This window comes from Lethenteron reissneri, chromosome 10 (genome assembly GCF_015708825.2).
Source record: "Lethenteron reissneri isolate LAM-NWPU_2019-01 chromosome 10, ASM1570882v1, whole genome shotgun sequence".
Taxonomy (NCBI): domain Eukaryota; kingdom Metazoa; phylum Chordata; class Hyperoartia; order Petromyzontiformes; family Petromyzontidae; genus Lethenteron; species Lethenteron reissneri.
In genome coordinates this window covers 12,478,941-12,497,399 of record NC_083788.1, presented here as the reverse complement: position 1 = coordinate 12,497,399, position 18,459 = coordinate 12,478,941, and the positions used below count along the sequence as shown (strand labels likewise).

The 18,459-nt window shown below is 57.3% G+C and overlaps 1 protein-coding gene across 1 annotated transcript in view; it reads left to right on the top strand.

Annotated features, from left to right (window-relative positions):
• The window catches only part of LOC133340739 (protein sidekick-2-like), a 166,214-nt gene that overhangs the window by 107,582 nt on the left and 40,173 nt on the right, over positions 1 to 18,459 (top strand). The window contains exons 11-17 of the mRNA XM_061549129.1: positions 4,755 to 4,958; positions 5,671 to 6,061; positions 6,476 to 6,612; positions 9,542 to 9,689; positions 11,632 to 11,772; positions 12,707 to 12,890; positions 16,944 to 17,059. Coding sequence (XP_061405113.1) covers positions 4,755 to 4,958; positions 5,671 to 6,061; positions 6,476 to 6,612; positions 9,542 to 9,689; positions 11,632 to 11,772; positions 12,707 to 12,890; positions 16,944 to 17,059 — 1,321 coding nt within the window. The remainder of the gene's footprint in view (positions 1 to 4,754; positions 4,959 to 5,670; positions 6,062 to 6,475; positions 6,613 to 9,541; positions 9,690 to 11,631; positions 11,773 to 12,706; positions 12,891 to 16,943; positions 17,060 to 18,459) is intronic.

Genomic DNA, 18,459 nt, shown 5'->3' with positions numbered 1-18,459 from the left:
TCACCGAGTGAGTGAATTTCGTTTGCGCGGCACGAGAGGGGTGGGAGCGTGAGACACTCGCTATGGATGCCTCGTGTCTCTCTCTCTCCGACACGGGGAGAGAGAACTCGCACACTGTCTCTCGCCTCGACACATTCCCCGCTGACTCGGGGTGGACGGGGCGAGGGAGGGAGGGAGGGAGGGGTGTTAAATACACATGAGCAGATGTTCGCTCTCGGAGAACGCGGAATCAGAATCTTGATTTATCCTGCAGGAATCCGATGAGCTGTGAAGCTCTTTCCCCACAGGCGTCCAGTAGGGGGCGGGTCAACACGTTGCGACGACAAACAATGCCGCAGCAAAACAATAATAATAGTGCGAAATAGAGAAAATATAAGAAACATCATTGCGAATGCATAACGTAAGAATAACACAAGAACATACGTCCCTGCCGATTTGTCGACACTAAATGGAAGCTTTCACGATGCAGAACAACAACAAAAACAACAACAAAAACCGTTACAGACGGCGGGGCATGAACGGCATTGACCACGTGCGCACGCGTGGTCTCACGGTCACGCCGAAGAGCACGCGCCTTGAACGAGAGCCTCGTTTCCATTGGAGGAGCCACCCTCTAGCGAGAGCCGCGCTCCTATTGGAGGAGCCACGCTCTAACGAGAGCCTCGCTCCTATTGGAGGAGCCACCCTCTAACGAGAGCCACGCTCCTATTGGAGGAGCCGCGCTCGAGCAAGAGCCGCGCTCCTATTGGAGGAGCCACCCTCTAACGAGAGCCACGCTCCTATTTGAGGAGCCGCGCTCTAACGAGAGCCGCGTTCCTATTGGAGGAGCCGCGCTCTAACGAGAGCCACGCTCCTATTGGAGGAGCCACCCTCTAACGAGAGCCACGCTCCTATTGGAGGAGCCACCCTCTAGCGAGAGCCGCGCTCCTATTGGAGGAGCCACCCTCTAACGAGAGCCACGCTCCTATTGGAGGAGCCACCCTCTAACTAAAGCCACGCCCCTATTGGAGGAGCCACCCTCTAACGAGAGCCTCACTCCTATTGGAGGAGCCACGCTCTAACGAGAGCCACGCTCCTATTGGAGGAGCCACCCTCTAACTAAAGCCACACCCCTATTGGAGGAGCCACCCTCTAACGAGAGCCTCACTCCTATTGGAGGAGCCACCCTCTAACGAGAGCCACGCTCCTATTGGAGGAGCCACCCTCTAACGAGTGCCACGCTCCTATTGGAGGAGCCACGCTCTAACGAGAGCCGCGCTCCTATTGGAGGAGCCGCGCTCTAACGAGAGCCTCGCTCCTATTGGAGGAGCCACCCTCTAACTAGAGCCACGCTCCTATTGGAGGAGCCGCGCTCTAACGAGAGCCTCGCTCCTATTGGAGGAGCCACCCTCTAACGAGAGCCACGCTCCTATTGGAGGAGCCACGCTCTAACGAGAGCCGCGCTCCTATTGGAGGAGCCACCCTCTAACGAGAGCCACGCTCCTATTGGAAGAGCCACCCTCTAGCGAGAGCCACGCTCCTATTGGAGGAGCCACCCTCTAGCGAGAGCCACGCTCCTATTGGAAGAGCCACCCTCTAACGAGAGCCTCACTCCTATTGGAGGAGCCACGCTCTAACGAGAGCCGCGCTCCTATTGGAGGAGCCACCCTCTAACTAGAGCCACGCTCCTATTGGAGGAGCCACCCTCTAACGAGAGCCTCACTCCTATTGGAGGAGCCGCGCTCTAACGAGAACCTCGCTCCTATTGGAGGAGCCACCCTCTAACGAGAGCCACGCTCCCATTGGAGGAGCCACCCTCTAACGAGAGCCACACTCCTATTGGAGGAGCCACCCTCTAACGAGAGACGTGCTCCTATTAAAGGAGCCACCCTCTAACGAGAGCCACGCTCCTATTGGAGGAGCCGCGCTCTAACGAGAGCCACGCTCCTATTGGAGGAGCCACCCTCTAACTAGAGCCACGTCCCTATTGGAGGAGCCGCGCTCTAACGAGAGCCACGCTCCTATTGGAGGAGCCACCCTCTAACTAGAGCCACGTCCCTATTGGAGGAGCCGCGCTCTAACGAGAGCCACGCTCCTATTGGAGGAGCCACCCTCTAACTAGAGCCACGCTCCCTGCGTAGAACCACACTCCTCTAATGAATGCGCGTAACGCACGAGAGCACGTGGTTAATAACCGCATTAATGGGACTTATGCACCTGACACCGGGCTCTGGGGGGGGGGGGGCAGCCCCCCACCCACCGTCGCCCCGAGGGGATTGAGGTGTGGGGGAGGGTAGCGATGGAGGCGGTGGAGGGAAGGGAGCGAGTTGTGAGACTCGGAGGACGCCGAGTGACATTTGTCTAAATTAATGCTCGCGGGGCGCACGGAGCGGCTTGTGTTGGGGGTTGTTGTTGTTGTTGTTGTTTGGAGCGAGCGAGGCGCCCGCGCGTTAATGAGCGACAACGCAAATCGCCGGACGCGAATGAATAAAAAAAAGAAAATGGTAATATTTGTACTTAAAAAATTAAATGTATTTTAGATGAATCAGCCGGCAGCGCGAGTTCTCACGAGCGGCGGGGCCTTTGTGCCACGGAGCGATTTGTTAAAAATGAAATCCGTGACGCGGCCGTGAGGATGACTCCCATCTGCTACCCCCCCCCCCCCCGCACTCTCCCCCCCACAACATGAAAGTGATTTGTTACCGCCCGTTGCTTGATTTCAGCCGGATCGGGAATTGCATCCATCTCGCCGCGATGCTGGTCCGCCCTGATGCCGTGATGAGACTGCATCCAATGCGTGTAGCGCTGTTCATGGCGTTATGGCGATGTACGGGATGGGCTACAATCGTAGCAGGGCCTTTGCGCGAAGGAGACAAGGTTCCGTCCCCGTACAGATAGAAACGGATGGAGACGAGTACATTTGCTGTACCGTCTTCTCCCGGCGAGCCGGGGGAGTGTCCCAACAGCACGGTGATCCACCAATCCCCTTCGCCGCCACCTCCACAGCGCTGGCAGCGCGCTCGCCACTTGTTGCAGACGTTCGCGGTTCGAATCCGGCATCCCGCCCTGGTTAATGATGGGGGTGTGCGACACGTGTCAATACTGCTGGGCGCCCTCTGTTTCACAGTGGAGGTTAAACATCCCCTGCAGATATTCTAATTGAATGGGTTGTTGTGTGCCGACAGCATTGGCTTCGAGTTTGCCGAACGGATACGTTACGAGGTCGGACTCGTTACACACAAAGCGTTCGCCACAAATGAACCACAATACCTCGCTGATCTCGTCAAGGAGGTTAAAGCACCGCCACGCGAACTCCGGGTCATGCTCGCAGCAGCGGCGGCTTTTTGGATATCCTTCATAATAAAGGTTTTTGGGTCAGATCGCGTTATTTATAAAATGTGTCGTAACCCTCCACCACCCGACACGGCCAAACAGTAAAAAAATGTGTCACGTTTTCAAAGGACAAATTAATTGACTTCTTTAGCCCCACCGGTGTGCTGAAGAGAGAATCAACAGCATTTTAAATGTGAGTAGTACGACGTTTCGCTGATAATTACAATCAGCTTCATCGGGCAAGAATGGTGAAGCTCTCATGTTGCTTCCGGTCTTAAATAGAGCAGCATCAGGGTGACGTCATCACATAATTCAACTCAATCTGGTGCAGTGATTCGAGGCAAAGAGGAAGAGGGTATTGTAATTATATAGATTGGTAATCACTCAATTGTTATTCATTGGTATTTGTTTCCCTTATGAGGAATTGTAATTGTATTTATTTCATAATACGCTTCCAGGCCGCACTAAGCCTGTAGCTGTCAGAGCGATTGAAATTATTTCTGTTTCTCTCAATTTCAATGGATTCTCTAATTAGTCTTGGCCAGTAATAATTAGTTTTTTGGATATCCATCGCACAAAGGCGGCGGTCACCGCATGGAACGCTCCTCCCTTCCGATGTTAGGAAGCCGCTGGAGCTACGCACTTTTAAATCATCATCATGGTCTAGATTGACGAACTCATTTCGTTAGAACTGCTGTTTGTGTTTAGTTTCTTGTCCTTCCCGCACCTGTGATTAGCGCGGTTGGCTACGTACGGTGTGAAAGAAGTTCAACATACATGTTTTTTAATTACCCCACCTCTCTCCCCCATGTATGTAGACCAGGTGTTGAGTCACCTTGTGCCGCACGGGGGACAGCTGCCCCTGGGGGTGCCCATTCAAAAATGTTGCTACGTGATGCGCGTGTCACGTGCTATAAGGGAAAGTCTTTGTATGTGCGTGTGTGTGTGTGTATCATTGGGGAGCGGTAGTGTAGCGGTTAGCGCTACGAACCTGGCGACCCGAGTTTCGATTCCCGCTCACGGCCCGACACCTAGTGACGATTATCTGAACCGGTTCCTGGGCCTCCCCTAGGTCGACTCAGCCTCAAATGAGTAGCTGGTGCGATGTGTAAAAATCGCCACTAGGGAGACAAAGGCGGCCGAGCGTGGTTGCTGGCCACCCACCCCCTCGTGCGCCGTGCCGGCCTTCATAGGTGGTCTCTAACAGCACTTGCCCCAACAGTCTGTTCAGGCTATACGGGGGATCTTTGTCTTTATCGTGCTCTCCTGGGTCTCACGGAGGTCGACTCGGTCTTAAATGAGTGGCGTGTAAACATCAGCGATGGGGAGAGACAAAGGCGGCCGCGTTAGACCTTCGCAAGTGCTCGCTGACAGCACTTGGCCCCCAACACGTCCGTTTACAAGTTGGGGGCTAGCTGGGTCACCTTTGTCTTTGCGCACAGGGGGAGTGAAGCTCTCGCTGCCCGCGTCCCCTCGCCGCCTCGGCGCGGAGGGGGGGCCCCTGGCGGCCGCCCCGCGCCTCTCGCTGCTGGAGTCGGGGGGGCTCCGCGTGGCGCCCGTGCAGATGCTCGACTCGGGCACGTACGCGTGCCAGGCCAAGAACTACCGCGGGGACGCGACAGCCAGCGCGCGCATCACCGTGTGGGGTGAGGAGCCCCCCCCCCCAGCCTACCCCCTCCCTCCCCCCAGCCTCCCCCCTCCCCCCCTCCGCCCCCCCCCTCCCCCCCTCCGCCCCCCCCCCCAGCACGCGCATCACTGTGTGGGGTGAGGAGCTCCCTCCCCCCTTCCCCCCACTCCCCTTCCGTCCTCCCTCCCCCCCGCCCGCGTACACCCCCCACCCACCCCCCCTCCAGCGCGTGCTGGGGTGAGGAGCGCTGCCCCCTCCGTCCTCCCTTCCCTCCCCCCTGCCTCCCCCCCCAGCCCTCTCCCACTCCCCCTTCCCTCCCCCTCTCCCTCCCTCACGTACACCCCCCACCCCCACCACATGAGCACCACTCTCTACCAGCCCCCAACAAACTGGAAGCCCCCCCCCCCCTCTCCACCTCCTCCTCCCGGTAGTGGTGAGCGATGGAGGTTTGCGCCAAGGGTGAGCGCGAGTGGTGAGCGTTGGTGGTGAGCGATCGAGGCGCGGATTTACAAACGTCAGCAGTCGCTGGACTCGGCGAGAGGGGCTCGAGCAGAGATGGAGAGCTCGTCTCGTTGTGCTGTGGCGCGCGTGCACGTGCTGTGGATGCGTGACACAAAGACAAAGATGCCCCGTATAGCCTCAACAGGCTGTTGGGGCAAGTGCTGTTTTAGCGCGCTAACGCGTGACCTCCCCCCCCCTTTTGTCACTGCCCCCCCCCCCCCCCCCCACAGTGCGCACTCGCATCTCAGACCCCCCGCGCGACAAGAGCGTGGTTCGTGGGGGGCGCGCCGAGCTGCAGTGCGGGGTGACCCACGACCCCGCGGTGAGCGTGTTCGTCGCGTGGGAGAAGGATGGAGCCCCCCTGGGGACCGGACCCCCCTCTCCCTCCTCCTCCTCCTCCTCTTCCTCCTCCCTACCCCCGGGGTCGTCAGTGCTCGTCTCGTCGTCGTCGTCTGCGGCGTCGTCGTCGACGGGGGGCTCGCTGTGGGGGGCGGCCGTGCCCCCCACGCGCAGGGAGCTCCTCGTGGTGCCCAGGGCCATGGCAGCGGACACGGGCACCTACGCGTGCCGAGTGACGTCCGCGGCCGGCAACGACACGCGGAGAGCCAGGCTCGACGTCAGGTGCAGCGTCGTCATCAACAGCGTACCCATCATCATCGTCATCAGCAGCAGCAGCGTCGTCATCAGCAGCGTACCCATCATCGTCATCAGCAGCAGCATCGACATCATCAGCAACGTCGTCATCAGCAGCATCGACATCATCAGCAGCAGCATCATCAGCAGCGTCGTCATCAGCAGCGTATCCATCATCATCAGCAGCAGCATCATCAGCAGCGTCGTCATCAGCAGCGTATCCATCATCAGCAGCAGCAGCATCGACATCATCAGCAGCGTCGTCATCAGCAGCGTACCCATCATCGTCATCATCATCAGCAGCAGCAGCATCGTCATCACCATCGTCATCATCGTCAGCAGCAGTCGTCAGTCATCACATTCATTTGGGCTGCGTTTCTTCTCGCCCCCCCGCCCCCCCAGGGAGATGCCGCACCCCCCCCAGAACGTGAGGGCGCGTGTGAGCGCCACGCACAGGCGGGTTGCCGAGGTGTCGTGGGTGCGAGGCTACGACGGAAACAGCGCCCTCGTCGGCTACACCCTCGAGTTCTCCGTGAACGGTCAAGAATGCCCTCGTTCATCATCATCACCATCATGTCACCATCGTTATTATCACCATCATCATCATGTCATCATCGTTATTATCACCATCATGTCACCCATCGTTCATCATCATCACCATCATCATGCCACCCATCGTTATTATCACCATCATGTCACCATCGTTATTATCATCATATCATGATCATCGTCAAATCATATAATTATCATATCATTATTATCATTACCATATCATCATTATAATCATCATATCATCATCATTACCACTAACTGGGCTTGTTTACTGCTACTATTAACTATTTCTGTTTTATCAGGTAAGGCCCCTCTGAGCTACGTAGCTCTTTTTTAGAAGCGACTTGGCCACAAATGATGGCCCAACCTTGACCAAGTGGCTTATCACGTGGACATTTAAAGCAGCCAAATACTCTAAACCATGATGATGTTTCTAAATGTAGAGGGAAAACCCGGAGGAAAAATCCACGCGACAACGGGGAGAGAGACACCGCAAACTTCAAACATACAGCAGGCTTCAGGGTCGGGATCGAACCAACTACCTTCTGTATACCAGGCGAGGTAGTTAACATCTCCCAGCCACCGTGGTGATGATGAGAGAGAGACACCGCAAACTCCAAATATACAGCGGGCATCAGGGTCGGGACCGAACCCACACACGACCTCCTGTATACCACACTCTAAAACTCACACACACACAAACTCACGCACACAATTTGACACTCAAACTCACTCGCACACAACAGCGCGCGAACTAACTTCTATGCAGAAAGGCGCCCGAGTCTGGATTCGAACCGGAGTCTGGATTCGAACCGGGGTCCCTCTTGCCGGGCGGCACGAGCTGTTGCCACCGCGCTGCCAGCATCCTTTCGTTTAATCACTGGCACCAATTAATCTCTAATGGACCGCCGGTTAATCGCTAATTGCCCACTTGATTAACTTATTAGCGTGATTACTGGAAGACTCGAGTGGCACCAGGACACGGTCTGGTGGCGCCGCATCGCCCACGAGGCCAGGCCAGATGTTACACTTTCTGCTGCCACCAGAGGGTTGCATGAACTGAGAAGCGGTTTCTAATCTGCGCGTCTGCGTGTGTGCGTGTATGCGTATGTGCGTATGTGCATGTGCGTGTGTGCCCAGTACCCAGTGAATTATACTGGTAGGAACCTCCTGGTTACACCAGCCCACAGGGGATTATTGTGTCCGTCCGTCGTGCAGGGAGGGGCTGGGTGGGGAGGGAGTGTTTGCCTTGTGGATAGATTCACCCCCTCGCCGTTTGAATGTGGACTTTCCAGGGTTGCTTTGAACAGATAATGAACGCCAATGCTTCATCGGTGCTCATTTGAGCAGGAATTAGGGATCCTTTTGTAGGGTCGTGGCCCAGGATCTGTACAGATATCACTCGCCAATGATGTTGTTCGGGTTGTACGGATGCATCTTTTACTTCTTTCACACCGTACGTAGCCAACCGCGCTGATCGGAAGTGCTGGGGAAGGACAGCAAACTAAACACAATCAGCAGTTCTAAGGAAATGAGTTTGTCAATCTCGATAATTATGATGATTTAAAAGTGCGTAGCTCCAGTGGCTTCCTAATATCGGAAGCAAGAGCGTTCCAGACGGCCGCAGAAGCGCATCTGAAAGCGCGCGGCACAGTGACCACCGTCTTTGTCCGATGGTTCGCCAGAAGCGGGGTTGTTAACGGAGTGCGCTAACCACTGCGCCACCACTCCTCGCCTAACCCCCACCCACCGACGTTGCAATCCCTTTGTGATGACTCTGCGAATCCACTTCTAGATTAAAGCCTCCCCATGCCCCACGGCACGGGGGTTGTGCCCTCGCCTTTGGCCTTCATATAAATACTTCAATGCTTTAAGTGGTTGGGAGTGTGGGTGGTGGTAGTTAGTGGTGGGCGGTGTGGTGGGTGGCTGGGTGGGGGGGGCTTTGAGGGAGTTCGTGGGTGGTGGTGGTGGTGGTGGTGGGGTACTTTGTTCTTTTGTTTTCATGTTAATTCAATTACTTTTAATGCCGCTCGCAGCAATTTGCGACCCTCTCTCGCGCGCGCGCGCCGATGATGCTGATGGGCCGTGAATGTCAATGTGCGGAGATTTTTTGAGGGGCTGCTCCTGCAGTGTGAATCCTAATGCTGCTGCTGCGATGCCGTCTTCACCATCGTCGTGGAGTGGTGGTGGTGGTTGTTGTTGTTGTGTGAATGTTAATGCTTGGGGCTGACTTCCGTCGCCAGATATAGGCGCCCGCATTGATTCCTAACGCGCAACAAGAAAGGGAATGGGGGGGGGGGGTAAAATAAATAAATATTGCGCGCAACTTTACGCTATTTGTCAACAACATTGTGTGTGTGCGTGTGTGCCTGGTCTTAGGGGTAACACATATGTGGTAGGCGACGTTTCGGGCAATGCCCTCACCCCGTCCCCTGTGTTTATCGCTCTTATCGATTTGGTGATGCTGGGTGGTGGTGGTGGTGATGCTGTGGTGGTGGTGGATGGTGGTGGTGGGTGGTGGTGCTGGGTGGTGGTGGATGGTGGTGGTGGGTGGTGGTGGTGCTGTGTGGTGCTGGGTGGTGGTGGTAGTGGTGCTGGGTGGTGGTGGTGCTGGTGCTGGGTGGTGGTGGTGCTGCTGGGTGGTGGTGCTGGGTGGTGGTGGTGCTGCTGCTGCTGCTGGGTGGTGGTGGTGGTGCTGCTGGGTGGTGGTGCTGTGTGTTGGTAGTGGTGCTGTGTGGTGCTGGGTGGTGACGTTGTGTGGTGGTAGTGGTGCTGGGTGGTGGTGCTGTGTGGTGGTGGTGGTGGTGACGATGCTGTGGTGGTGGTGCTATGTGGTTGTGCTGTGTGGTTGTGCTGTGGTGGTGGTGGTGACGGCGCTGTGTGTCCCCTGCTGCGTGCCGCTGGCCCCTGCTGCAGGCTCCCCGTGGAGGATCCTGCTGCAGGGGCTGCCCGCGGACTCCCTCAACGTCTCCACGCCGCCGCTCGCGCCCGGCAGCTCCTGCCGCTTCCGCCTCAGCGGCCTCAACGGCGTGGGCACCGGGGAGCCCAGCGCGGAGAGCGAGAGGTGGGGGCTCGGGGGGAGGGGAGGGGCACCGGGGAGCCCAGCGCGGAGAGCGAGAGGTGGGGGCTCGGGGGGAGGGGAGGGGCACGGGGGGGAGGGGAGGGGCACGGGGGAGGGGAGGGGCACCGGGGAGCCCAGCGCGGAGAGCGAGAGGTGGGGGCTCGGGGGGAGGGGATGGGGCACTGGGGGGAGCCCAGCGCGGAGAGCGAGAGGTGGGGGCTCGGGGGGAGGGGAGGGGCACGGGGGGAGGGGAGGGGCACGGGGGGAGGGGAGGGGCAACCGGGGAGCCCAGGCGGAGGAGCGTAGAGGTGGGGGCTCCGAGGGGGGTAGGGTGAGGGGCACCGGGAGCCCAGCGCGGAGAGCATGAGCGAGAGGTGGGGGGTCTCGGGGGGAGGGGAGTGGCACGGGAGCCCCGCGCGGAGAGCGAGGAGGTGGGGGCTCGGGGGGAGCGGGAGGGGCACGGGGAGCACAGCGCGGAGAGCGAGAGGTGGGGGCCTCGGGGGAGAGGGGAGGGGCACCGGGGAGCCCAGCGCGGAGAGGGCGAGGAGGTGGGGGCTCGGGGGGAGGGGAAGGGCACGGGGGGGAGGGAGGGGCACGGGGGGGGAGGGGAGGGGCAGCCGGGGAGCCAGGACCGGAAGAGCGAGAGTATGGGGGGCTCGGGGGGAGGGGAGGGACACCGGGAAGCCCAGCGGGAGGAGCGAGAGGGGGGGCTCGGGGGGAGGGGAGGGGCCCGGGGAGCCCAGCGCGGAGAGCGAGAGGTGGGGGCTCGGGGGGAGGGGAGGGGCACGGGGGGAGGGGAGGGGCACGGGGGAGGGGAGGGGCACCGGGAGCCCAGCGCGGAGAGCGAGAGGTGGGGGCACGGGGGGAGGGGAGGGGCACGGGGGAGGGGAGGGGCACTGGGGTAGGGGCACGGGGAGAGGGGAGGGGCACCGGGGAGCCCAGCGCGGAGAGCGAGAGGTGGGGGCTCGGGGGGAGGGGAGGGGCTCGGGGGGAGGGGAGGGGCACGGGGGGAGGGGAGGGGCACGGGGAGAGGGGAGGGGCACCGGGGAGCCCAGCGCGGAGAGCGAGAGGTGGGGGCTCGGGGGGAGGGGAGGGGAGGGGCACGGGGGAGGGGAGGGGCACGGGGGTGGGGGGCACTGGGGGAGGGGCACGGGGGGAGGTGCACGGGGAAGAGGGGTGTGCATGGGGTTGGGGGCACGGGGGTAAGGGGAGGGAGGGGAGGGGCACAGGGGAGAGGGGGGGGGCACGAGGGAGAGGGGGCGAGGAGTAGCCGAGCGCGGAGAGCCAGAGGTGTGGGGGGGGGGCATGGGGGGGGGAGGAGAATGGGGGAGCCGAGAACAGAACCCGAAGGGGGGGCACAGCCCACTCTTGCTCACAGCAGTGGCAACCATCTGACGATCATGAGAGATCGTAGCGGCGATGATTCCGGTGATGATGATAGCAATGATGGCGATCCATATCATAGTGACAATGTCCATGACAGCGGTGATGATGGTCATGAAATAGACGGTGATGACACCGCTCCACACGAGATCTTACATCCCAAGGCATTGTTCACGTGAAATGTTTAATTATGTTTTTAAAAAATAGACGGCGATGCCAGTAAATGATGATTATTACAATAATGAAGGGTGATGATAATTAAGGCAGATGGCTAGTGGTGCTGGTGATGATGATAATGATGATCGTGGTGATGGTAATGATGAGGAAGATGGTGGTAATGATGATGGTGATAATGATGGTGGTAATAATGATGGTGGTAATGATGATGATGGTGGTAATGATGATGAAGATGATGATGGTGGTAATGATGATGATGGTGGTAATGATGATGGTGGTGGTAATGATGATGATGGTGGTAATGATGATGATGGTGGTGGTAATGATAATGATGCTGACGAAGACCATGATGATGATGATAACGATGATCTTGGCCATCAAACAGGATCTCCTTCCCTGAAGAGCCTCCGGACGCCCCCCCGAGAAAAGTGGTCACGTCCGGGCGCACGAACGAGACGATCGTCCTGCAGTGGCTGCCCCCCCTCGAGAGCCAATGGAACGGGCCGCTCAAGGGCTACCTCATCAGGTGCCCGCTAACTTGTGTGTGGTTCATCTTCTTGGTTCTTTCCATAAAGTCACGTAGGAGGAAAAAAATAAAATAATATAAATATAAAACAAGAACATTTTCTTGCTGTGGATTTCACACCTGATGATGATTGCTTGTGTTGCAGTCGAAACGTCGTGATAATTTTTTATTGTTTTATATTTTTATGATTTTATTATTTCCCTTCTACGTGACTTTACCGAAAGAACCAAGAATATGAATCCCTGCAGTCACGAAAGCTTTAAATCAAAATCGGTGTGTGGTTGTCTACGACCTGCCTGTGGTTGCCTACGACTTGCCTGTGGTTGCCTACGACCTTGCGTGTGGTTGCCTACGACTTGTGTGACGTATGGCTCGGGCATGTGGACACTGAAAAGCGAAAAGCGGCATGAGAGGCTGCAGGTCTTCATCCAAATCCGAGATTGTAAAAAATATTGGAAAGTTTTAAAAAGCAGTGTAACAACAGCAGCTGGAATTCCAGACTGAGTGGTGTGCACTCTCTCTCTCTCCCGGTCTCTGTGTCTCATTCTCTCTGTGTCTTTGTGTCTCTCTCCCGGTCTCTGTGTCTCATTCTCTCTGTGTCTCTGTGTCTCTCTCTCGGCCTCTGTGTCTCATTCTATCTGTGTCTCTGTGCGTCTCTCCCGGTCTCTGTGTCTCATTCTCTCTGTGTCTCTGTGTCTCTCTCCCGGTCTCTGTGTCTCCCGGTCTCTCTGTCTCTCTCTCTGTATCCCTCTCTGTCTCTCTCCCTGTCTCTATGTGTCTCTCTGTGTCTCTCTCCCTGTCTCTCTCTCTCTCTGTATTCATCTGTCTCTCTCCCTCTTTGTTTTTATCCCTGTCTCTCTCTGTCTTTCTCTGTCTCTCTCCCTGTCTCTCTCTCCGCGTCTCTCTGTCTCTGTCTCTCCCGGTGTCTCTGCAGGTACAAGCTGGCCGACTCAGGCGCCGACTACCAGTACAAGAACCTCCCCAACGCGGAGCTGGGCAGCTACGTCCTGGAGGAGTTGCGAGTGTGGACCGGCTACGCCATGGCCGTGGCCGCCTACAACGGCGCAGGCCTAGGGCCTACAGCTCGCCACCGGCCCGCGATGCCACGCTGGAGGGAGGTGAGGGCTAGCCCCCCCCCCCACTGGGCGTCCTCACCAGGCACTCACTCACCCATCACTCACCTGTCACTCACCCATCACTCGCCACTCATCCGTCACTCATCCATCACTCATATCAGTACTCGGCACACATCACTTATCACACGTCACTCACCCATCAAAACTCAACACTCGCCCGTGACTCACCCGTCAGTCACTCCCCCCATGTCTCAAATGAGTACCTGGTGCAGTGGTGTGTAAACATCACCACTGGAGAGACAAAGGCGGCCGGGCGTGGTGCTGGCCAACCACCCCTTCGACGCCGATGATGATGTCGACGACGGCGATGATGATGTCGACGGCGACGATGATGACGACGATGACGATGATGATGTCGACGGCGATGATGATGATGACGACGATGATGATGATGACGATGGTGATGACGACGATGATGATAATGATGATGACGACGATGATGATGATGACGATGGTGATGATGATGACGATGATGATGGTGATGACGACGATGATGATGACGACGATGATGATGACGATGATGATGACGACGATGATGATGACGATGATGATGATTTCGACGATGATGATGATGATGATGACGACGATGATGATGACGACGATGATGATGACGATGATGATGATGACGACGACGATGATGATGACGACGATGATGATGATGATTTCGACGGCGACGATCGCGATGTGACAGCGCGCGCCTAAACGTGGCCCCCGCTCACGCCCCTCGTTCCCGTGCAATCCGCGTCGCGTTCTTTTGGCCAGAGGCGCCCTTGATCAGCAGCTGCGGGAACTCTGCGAGCATTTATTAAATGTTAATTGCTGGCTAATTGAACATTACTGGGGGAGAGGGGGGCAAAGGGTGGGCACTCCGCTTCGCTTTAATTTGCGTGGCATGAATAAGGTATGAACGATAAGAGCTCCGTACCTCCTCGTGTCTCTCTCTCTGTCGATGGCCGTGTAACACGAGGTGTGTGTGTGTACGTGTCTGTGTGTGTACGTGTTTGTGTGTACGTGTTTGTGTGTGTATACGTGTCTGTGTGTGTGTACGTGTTTGTGTGTGTGTATACGTGTCTCTGTGTGTATGTGTTTGTATGTGTGTGTGTATACGTGTCTCTGTTTGTACGTGTCTGTGTGTGTGTATATATGTGTCTGTGTGTGTGTATACGTGTCTGTGTATGTGTATATACGTGTCTGTGTGTGTGTATATATACGTGTCTGTGTGTGTATATACGTGTCTGTGTGTGTGTACGTGTCTGTGTGTATACGTGTCTGTGTGTGTACGTGTCTGTGTGTGTATACGTGTGTGTGTACGTGTCTGTGTGTGTGTACGTGTCTGTGTGTGTGTACGTGTCTGTGTGTGTACGTGTCTGTGTGTGTGTACGTGTGTGTGTGTCTGTGTGTGTATACGTGTCTGTGTGTGTGTACATGTCTGTGTGTGTACGTGTCTGTGTGTGTATACGTGTCTGTGTGTGTATACGTGTCTGTGTGTATACGTGTGTGTATACGTGTGTGTGTATACGTGTGTGTATACGTGTCTGTGTGTGTATACGTGTGTGTGTGTATACGTGTCTGTGTGTATACGTGTGTGTATACGTGTGTGTGTATACGTGTGTGGTTCCCCTCTTTAAGAAGGGGGACCGTACCGACTGTAACAACTACAGGGGCATCTCACTCCTCAGTGTGCCGGGTAAGGTCCTGGCAAGGATTATTCAACATCGCCTTGCTAGGCACGCTGAGGAGAGGCTTGCGGAGCCCCAATGCGGTTTCAGGAAAGGGCGGTCCTGCACAGATGCCATATTTTCTGTCCGTCTGCTACAGCAGAGGTGTAGGGAATTCCAAAAAGACCTACATCTCTGCTTTATTGACCTGGTCAAGGCCTATGATACCATCAGTAGGACTGGGCTCTGGGTTGTTCTTCGTGCTTTCGGAGTCCCTGACCCTCTGCTCACGATCATTAAGGACCTTCATGATGGTGAGCGGGCCCGGGTAAAACTACGTGGCCGGGAGTCGGAGCCTTTCCCTGTACACCTTGGGGTGCGACAGGGATGTCCTCTGGCTCCCACATTATTTAACATCTATTTTGACCGCGTAGTTCGTGAAGCCTTCAATAGCTGTACCGGGGGAATTTCTATTTGGTACAGATATAATGGGAGGCTGATCGACGCCCGGGTGCGATCAAGGGATGGCTCCCTATTGGTCAACCACGTTATGTATGCCGATGATTTGGTAATAGCTGCTCATTCAGAAGAGGAGTTGGAGACGCTGCTGCTGAGACTGGAGCGTGCCACTAAGAGGTGGGGCCTTACCATCAGCCCCACCAAAACTAAGCACCTGCCTGGGTATTTTGTACCATCGAACACTCCACCCCCACAACTCCCAATTGGTGATGGGGCAGTTGTGGAGAGAGTGGAGAGTTTCCCATACCTGGGCAGTGTGCTTATGACCGGCTCCAGTCTATCAGCAGAGGTCTCACTCCGAATCAGTCGAGCGGCAATATCTTTTCATCGGTTGCGTAACGCTGTGTGGAAGCTACCTGGTCTGTCGCTCCGCACGAAGCTTCAGGTCTTCTCGGCCACGGTCATTCCCTCCCTTCTCTACGCTTGCGAGACGTGGACCCCCCTGGTGGAGCATCTTCGCCGGTTGGAAACATTTAGGCTGGCCTGCCTACGATCCATCCTGGGTTTAACCAGGCTGGATTGTGTGAGGAGCTCACAAATCCTTGAAAGATCTGGGCAAAGTCCCATCAGTGAGCTCCTCCGGCAGGCAAGGCTGCGTTGGCTGGGTCATGTAGCCCGCATGCCCAGCCACCGCATGCCTAAACAGCTTTTGTTCGGCCGGATCGAGGGGGCTAGACGGGCGCGGCACGGGCTGGAGAAGAGATGGAGTGATGTGGTACAGGAGGACGTGGAGCTGAGTGGACTTGCCGATGACTGGTACCAGCGGTGTCAAGATCGGCCTCAGTGGAGGAGGCTCGTGAAGGACGCTACTGGGCAGTTGGAGGCAGTCGCCCTCCAACAACAACGGAGGGCGGAGGAGCGACGCTCACAACAACGAGCGGAGCGCCGGGTGGCTAAAGCACAGCAAGTTGGCACAGTAGGGGGCACAGGTGGTGCATCAGCCAGTCATCTCGGTCATCTCGGTCAGTCAACCCGTGGCACCTGGGTCTGCCCCGTGACCTCCTGCCAGCGGGCTTTCGACACTTCACGTGGCCTCAAGGTGCACTTGGCCTGGCACAAGCATCGTGGTGACGTCACCGCCACTTAGTGGCGAATGGCGGTTGTTGTTGTTGTTGTATACGTGTCTGTGTGTGTATACGTGTGTGTATACGTGTGTGTATACGTGTCTGTGTGTGTACGTGTGTGTCTGTGTGTGTGTATACGTGTCTGTGTGTGTGTATACGTGTCTGTGTGTATACGTGTGTGTACGTGTGTGTGTGTATACGTGTGTGTGTGTATATGTGTGTGTGTGGCCAGGTGTGGTGCTGCCCACCCACCCCCTCGTGTGCCATGCCAGCCTGCACAGGTGCTCGCTAGCAGCACTTGCCCGAACAGTCTGTTAAGGCTATGCGGGGGATCTTTGTCTTCGTGTGTGTGTGTGGATGGGGAGCGGTGGTGCAGCGGTTTGCGCGCTGCGCTACGAACCCGGTTACGTGAGTTCGATTCCCGCTCATCTGAACCGGACCTGGGCATCCCCTAGGTCGACTCAGCCTCAAATGAGTGCCTAGTCCAGTGTGTGAACATCGCCACTGGGGAGACAAAGGCGGTCGGTCGTGGCGCTAGCCACCCACCCCCTCGTGCAATGTCCCGGCAATTAATAGGCGCTCGCCAACAGCACTCGCTCCGTCAGTCTGTTGCAGGCGATGTGAGTGGGAACTTTGCCTACGTTTATAACAGTTATCATGTTCAGTGAACCCAGGGCCTTGCCAGCACTTCACGTGGCCTCCAAGTGTACCTAGCTTGGCGCAAGCGCCGTGGTGATGTCACTGCCGCTAAGTGGCTGCTGCTGCTGCTTCTGTTGTTGTTGTTTGTGCCTCAGTCCCCACAGCGCCACCAGAGAGGGTCCAGGCTGAGGCCGTCAACTCAAGCGCCATCAAGATTACCTGGCGACCTCCAGATCCACTACGCACCAACGGGATCCCTCGCGCATACAGGGTACCCACTGATCCCCCAACCAGTCACTCAGACACCCGACTAGCCACCCAACCAGTGACTCAGACACCCAACTAGCCACCCAACCAGTCACCCAGACACCCACTGACCCCCCACCCAGTCACCCAGACACCCACTGACCCCCCCACCCAGTCACTCAGACACCCAACTAGCCACCCAACCAGTGACTCAGACACCCACTGATCCCCCACCCAGTCACTCAGACACCCACTGATCCCCCACCCAGTCACTCAGACACCCAACTAGCCACCCAGCCAGTGACTCAGACACCCACTGATCCACCCACTCAGTCACTCAGACACCCACTGACCCCCCCACCCAGTCACTCAGACACCCACTGATCCACCCACTCAGTCACTCAGACACCCACTGATCCCCCACCCAGTCACTCAGACACCCAACTAGCCACCCACCCACCCAGTGACTCAGACACCCACTGATCCACCCACTCAGTCACTCAGACACCCACTGACCCCCCCACTCAGTCACCCAGACACCCACTGACCCCCCACACTCAGTCACTCAAACACCCACTGACCCCCCCACCCAGTCACCCAGACACCCACTGATCCCCCCACCCAGTCACCCAGACAACCAACTGATCCACCCACCCAGTCACTCAGACACCCACTGACCCCCCCCCCCCCCACCCAGTCACCCAGACACCCACTGATCCCCCCACCCAGTCACCCAGACACCCACTGACCCCCCTACCCAGTCACCCAGACACCCACTGACCCCCCCACCCAGTCACTCAGACACCCACTGATCCCCCCACCCAGTCACTCAGACACCCACTGACCCCCCTACCCAGTCACCCAGACACCCACTGACCCCCCCACCCAGTCACCCAGACACCCACTGAACCCCCCCACCCAGTCACTCAGACACCCACTGACCCCCCACCCAGTCACTCAGACACCCACTGACCCCCCCACCCAGTCACCCAGACACCCACTGAACCCCCCCACCCAGTCACTCAGACACCCACTGATCCCCCCACCCAGTCACCCAGACACCCACTGAACCCCCCCACCCAGTCACTCAGACACCCACTGACCCCCCACCCAGTCACTCAGACACCCACTGACCCCCCCACCCAGTCACTCAGACACCCACTGACCCCCCACCCAGTCACTCAGACACCCACTGACCCCCCCACCCAGTCACCCAGACACCCACTGACCCCCCCCACCCAGTCACTCAGACAACCACTGACCACCCACCCAGTCACCCAGACAACTGACTAGCCACCCACCCAGTCACTCAGACACCCACTGACCCCCCACCCAGTCACTCAGGCAACCAACTAGCCACCCACCCAGTCACTCAGACACCCACTGACCCCCCACCCAGTCACTCAGACACCCACTGACCCCCCA